Source organism: Fukomys damarensis, unplaced genomic scaffold, assembly GCF_012274545.1.
Source record: "Fukomys damarensis isolate Sample0158 unplaced genomic scaffold, DMR_v1.0_HiC HiC_scaffold_36, whole genome shotgun sequence".
NCBI classification, from domain to species: domain Eukaryota; kingdom Metazoa; phylum Chordata; class Mammalia; order Rodentia; family Bathyergidae; genus Fukomys; species Fukomys damarensis.
The window spans coordinates 27,226,166-27,232,165 of NW_022900948.1; the positions used below are offsets into that span (position 1 = coordinate 27,226,166).

At 36.6% G+C, this 6,000-nt stretch overlaps 1 protein-coding gene across 1 annotated transcript in view; it reads right to left on the reverse strand.

Moving 5' to 3' along the window:
• Positions 1 to 6,000, reverse strand: part of Svep1 (sushi, von Willebrand factor type A, EGF and pentraxin domain containing 1) — a 146,530-nt gene that overhangs the window by 60,606 nt on the left and 79,924 nt on the right. The window contains exons 22-23 of the mRNA XM_019209820.1: positions 4,299 to 4,412; positions 3,214 to 3,415 (exon numbers count right to left, since the gene is read on the reverse strand). Of these exons, the coding sequence (XP_019065365.1) occupies positions 3,214 to 3,415; positions 4,299 to 4,412 (316 nt within the window). The remainder of the gene's footprint in view (positions 1 to 3,213; positions 3,416 to 4,298; positions 4,413 to 6,000) is intronic.

Below are 6,000 nucleotides of genomic sequence, written 5' to 3' on the forward strand. Positions count from 1 at the left end.
ATAACGATGGAAGGTAGTTTTTATCTAGGCAAAATAATCGTTAAATTTTATAGATTCTCTCCCTTCAGAAATTCTTGGAAAAAATATAAAAAAATTCAGATGTTGTTCCAATGTATTTCTATATATTTAGCCAATCTTCATAGCAATACTATAAAGATGAGAGTAATACTACTGTTATTCCCATTTTACAGATGTGTTAAACTATGGCTAGAAAGGCTAAATAGTTTAAGTCAAGTCGTTACTAAGTGGTGGAGTGGGATTTTGAATCTTATTCTTAATCACTGTGTCATACAGCACCATTGTGGTATACATCAAATCCTCTAAACTCATCAGAATGGAAATGATAATGTCAAATGTTGACAAGTTCATTGTAAAACAAGAAATCTCATATGCTGAGTGGAACCATAATTTGGCAATGCCAACAGGCATTGAGAATTTTCATTCCAGAGCCCAAATACCATTTCTTGTTATCTTCTCTAGATTATTGCAGTAGGTGCACAAGATGTAAAAAGGTTCATAGCAGCATCACTCTAAATGTCTATAAAGAAGAGAATTGAAAAATAAGTCATAGTATGGTCATGTAATGGATACTAAGCAGCAACTGAAATGAATAAACCAGAGTCAAATATATTCACCTTGATCATACTTGAAAACAACACTGAGAAAAAAATCTCGAAAGGTCATCTATAGTGCAATACCTCTTGCGTAACATGTAAAACTGTATAGTGCTTATAGAGGCCATATATACACTAACACATAAACCCTGAATTAGAAAGATGTATACTAACTTCAGGACAGTGGTGACCATTTGAGAAGAAGGGGCCTAGGGAGAGTGAGGGAGAGAGGGAACGGAGGGAAAGAAAGAGGGCAGGGAGGGGAAGGGGAGAGGGGGAAAGAGAGAGAGATATCAAATGTGTATGTCTTATCTTTAGAACTTCTTCAAAACAAAGGATATGAAATAAATATGCCAATGGAATATTACTCAGCCATAAAGAACGAGAAAATAGATTCATTCATAGGAAAATGGATACATAATGAAGATATACTCCTAAGCGAAATAAATAAGGCACACATGTGTAAATACCGAATAGTTTCTGTGGCGTGAATAATCTGCAATAATACAGAAGATCCTAATAAGATTACTGACATTGAGAAATGGGAAGAAAGGAGCTAAAGGTGTAGGGAAGGTGGGATGGGTAGGGGAAGGGTAAAAAGGGAAAAGAAAAAGATGTGAGATAATGAAAAGATGGAAATAAAGTGTTTGTAGATGGTGAGGGGAGGAGGGGGTGAAGGGAGGGCAGGGACAAGGGGAAAAAATGAGAACCAAGACCTGTCATGTAGAGGTAAAAGATCCCAACAATGAATGTAACTGTACTGTACCATAAAATGTACCAATAAACTCAATTAAAGCTGGAAAAAAAGAAATAAATATGGCAAAATACCAAGGTTTGATAATCACAATGCTAAGTATGTGATTATTATTGTTTGCAATTTTGCATTTGACTGAAATATTGTGTAATTAAACAGGCCATAGCACTAGCACATTCATATGATTACCTTTGATAATGATCTAAAGATTATTAATATGAGTAAGTGGCATTTGGGTGAGGTCAAAGGGAATCTCAGTTGGAATTGGGAAATTTTGCTGGGTCCCTGCACTTGATAAATTTATTTGGGCTTTAATTTCACCCATCTTTACCTGCCAATGTTTGATATCACTATGACATACTACATCCTGGTCTCTAAAATACATTCTCTTTGTCAACAACCTACACTCTGTGAATTGACTTTATTTTCTCTTTTCCTCTAGTTGGGGTTTAAATGAATTCGACATTTTCCCATTGTTTTGAACTCTGGGGAGAATTTGGAAGCCTTTATTCGTTGCCTATGGTTAGATACTAACTGCCAGAATATAATGCTACATGGATGTGACCTCATTTTCATACAGAGAGTGGAAGTCTCATGGGCAAAACTGCTTTCCTGCTTTTGCTCTGTGCCTGGGCTATTTAGGGGAGGATGGTAGTGGCAGGGCTCAGCCTGGAAAGGGACTGTGAAATATTGCACTTGAGATAGACTTTTTTCCCTAAGCTTGAAACTCTTGTAAACCTATAGAAACAGCAGTATCTCTAGGACAATGACATCTCCTAAGGTTTTGCAAGGAGGAGCAGTCTTTTCCCAGGCAAAAGTGCTGTCTTCTGAACTTGCCTGTAAGAAGAAGGGTGGAGTAGGACCAGCTCCATAAAGAGGCCAGGAGGGGCCAGTTTTCAAACTGAGTTCTACTGGCACCCTAACAGTTGCCTCAGAAAAGCAAAGTCTTTCTGTCCCTCCCACGGTACCGTTTTTAACCACAAAAGTTTAGCTTTTACTATTTTATATGTTTAAACCCAGGTTTCTTTTGAATCAAAGGTTACTAAAGGAACTAAATGAACTCATGGATGTAGAATGTAGATTGGCACGAAAAATATGATTGCACAACCCACTTTAATTTTACACAGTGTAAAAATATCAGTTGAAATATAAATAAGTCACACGTGTAAATACAGAATAGTTTCTCTGGCGTGAAAAACTATAATAGTACATAAGATCCTAATGAGATAATTGACAATGTGAAATAGGAAGAAAAGGGCTAAAGGGGTAGGGAAAGTGGGAAGGGTAGGGGAAAGATAATAAGGGAAAAGAAAAAGTATATGAGAAAATGAAAAAATGGAAATAAAGTGTTTGTAAATGGAGAGGGGAGGAGGGGGTGAAGGGAGGGCAGGGACAAGGAGACAAAATGAGAACCAAGACCTGTCATGCAAAGGTACAAGATCCCAATAATGAATGCAACTGTACTGTATACCTAAAATGTACCAATAAACCCAATAAAAGAAATATAAATCACTTGAAAATATGGGTCTGTCCAGTGTTAGCATTGTTTATTTTGTATACTGGAATTATATTTTCTTTCATCTTTTACGACTTCTCAAGTGCCGAGTAGGGATTTCAAAACCAGGCCATACATCAGAGCCATTGGGAAACTTAAAACACAAGTGTCTACTTTCAATGGTAGGTTTCCCTGAGGGTTTAGTCCAGCTGTACCTTAAGAGGTAGAGACTCTACTATAGCCTGTCTTAGGACTGGAAAATGGAGGGTGTGGGACTTGCCACAATCCTCCAGAAAGATCACAGAGTGACTGAACAGTCAATAAAATGAAACCTAAGCTTGATCTTTTACCTGAAACTATTGGCACCATCCTTACAAGTGGCTCCATTTTGGCATGGCTGACTGAGACACTCATCGATGTTTATCTCACACCGGATACCGAAAAATCCAGGTGGGCATTTGCAGAAGAATCTCCCGACTTGGTCTTCACAGGCTGCATTATTTAAGCAAGGACTTGACTGGCATTCATCCACTTCTGTTTCACAGCGCAGGCCTGGGGACAGATGAGAAAGAGAAAGAGCCCAAAAGCTGAACCTCTTGCAAAGACTGTGATCAAGGTGTTGACTCCTTGGAGAATGCTGCTTCTAAATGACCGGACTGGAGGCTGCAGAGCCACTGGGCCTATCACACTGGCTCACGATTCATTTGGTACTGAGCTCCGGCTTTGTGAGTCATTTCATAACAGGGTTTTTCGTAATCTGTCCTCTTGATATTCTTCCTGAAACTAACATTAGTAATGCAGGTCCAATTGAGATAATGTTAAAAGACAAAATTAGTACGTCTCTCAAAATTTTTCTATTTCTTTGACCTTGTCTCTACTCTTCACTGGCCATTTCCTTTCTTGGCCTTTTTTCCTGACAACTCAGTATGTATTTTATTTATTTATTTGGTTTTTTGAGACAGGGTCTCACTATGTAGTTGAGACTGACCTGGAACTCACTCTGTAGCCCAGGCTGGTCTCGAACTCACAGCGATCCTCCTGCCTCAGCCTCCCGAGTGCTGGGATTACAGGCGTGCGCCACCACACCTGGCCTCAGGTATTTTAAATCATTTATTTGGCATCCATTTGCAAAATATATTATTCTGTAGTCATTTACAATCATTTGTTACTATTTGTATGCTTTATCTCTAGATCTTTCTTGAAAGTTTCCCTTATACACACACACACACAAGCATACTGCCTTTATCTGCACAGTTTAAGAGTAACTGCACATTTTATTCAGTATACATTTCCTTAAGAGTGAGGACTTTCTCTTACATTACTACAGTATGTTCATTAAGTCCAAAAGTAAGTTACACATTATGTTTTTAAATGTCCCAATTTTTAGTGCTTTCTAACATTTTAATGCAATAGAGGAAGGATGGAAATGTCTTACCAATATATCCTTTCACACAGTCACAGCGGTAACTTGCCACGTCATCAACACAGGTTCCTTTATTTAAACAAGGACTGGAGCTGCACTCATTTATATTTTCTTCACATAGCTGACCTGCAAAAAATGACAGGACATTTGAGCTAGAGAAAACATGAAGGGGCTTTAAGACTGACAGCTTCTGAGAAGGTTTTCTGAGTGTAACAACTGAGCAATTAGAAGTCCTAGCTAATAAATTTGTGGAGAAGTTTGTTTTTTGCCAAATACACTGAACTAAAGTGTGTCTTCACATCTTCCAGTTGTAAAATTTTTAGAGCAAGAAACATACCTGTCCAGTTTACCTGGTAGGTGACTGAAGAGATCTTCAAGGTCTATCTTGACTGTTTAAAATTTCCTCTGTATAGAAATTTTGAATTAAACCTCCCAGATTGAATGTAATTTTATTGTATAAACTCCATATATCTTTCTATGTAGCTAAGGCTATCATGGCTGCCTGCATACCCAAAAAGGAAAATATATAACTTGCTTCAAATGATTACTATCATAAATTAATGTATTAAATAATTTTATTTCTTGATGAAAATTAATTTTAGAATATAAAGGTATTTTAAAATTTTTATTAGTAGATGTTTTTGATACATAACCAATACATTTATCATAGGGAATTGATACATGTGTACTTATTACAGGATCCTTTTTATTTCCCCTTTCCCTCCTCTTCATCCTGACTCCTGTCATATTCTTATTAGAATCCAGTTCTTCTGAAATATTTCTAAGATTTTTACCGAACTTAATAAAATATAGAAAATTATATTGATATGAATTCAATATATATTCAGGTATGTTTTTATTTATTTATTTATTTATTTTTGGTACCGAGGATCAAACATGGGTCCTTGCGCTTGCAAGCCAGGCCACCGAACTGCTGAGCTAAATCCCAGGCCGCATCAGGTATGTTTTTAGTAAAATAATTTTAGAGTTGGGTACAGGTCTAAAGGGTTCAGATGATCTCAGTGTATTCCATAATAATACTATGAAGATGTTAGTACTTGTAAGACAGTAAATCATGGTATATTTTATAAGAATATAGTATCGATGTTATAATAATTATAACAATTGAATAAGGCAATCAGCAGTAAGGTCAGTGTTTCTGAACTCTATTGTGAGGAAGGTGTTGGAAGTTTCAACATTGACTTAATAAGATATACACTTAAAATATACATACTCATTTAAGGTAAAAGGAAAGTAGTCCACAATAATCTAAGTGGCTGAAGTCCATGATTAGTAATAGTTACAACACACAAACACACACACACACACACACAAACACACACCCAATTGAGAAATAAGTACTCACACTCCATAAATTCAATGAACTACTAATAATGAACTAGAAAAGAACACACTATATGTCTCGTACTCTACTATAGTCTTTATATATTTTTTAAAAATTTCGACAGTGCATTCATAAAGTCTGAAAACAACATTTATGCATTACATTAGTAAATGGGTCCATTTTACATATGGGAGCAGATTCATAGAAGTGAAGCAACTCGTGTAAGGTTGCACATCGAGTTGGCAAGGATGAGATGAGAACCGCCAGTTTTATAAACCCCAAGCAGTTTCATGCTGCCAAACTGTTTGTGTTCCCCTTATGTAGCAGTGCAATGGCAACACCTTCCCAATGTATATGTAAATTATATAT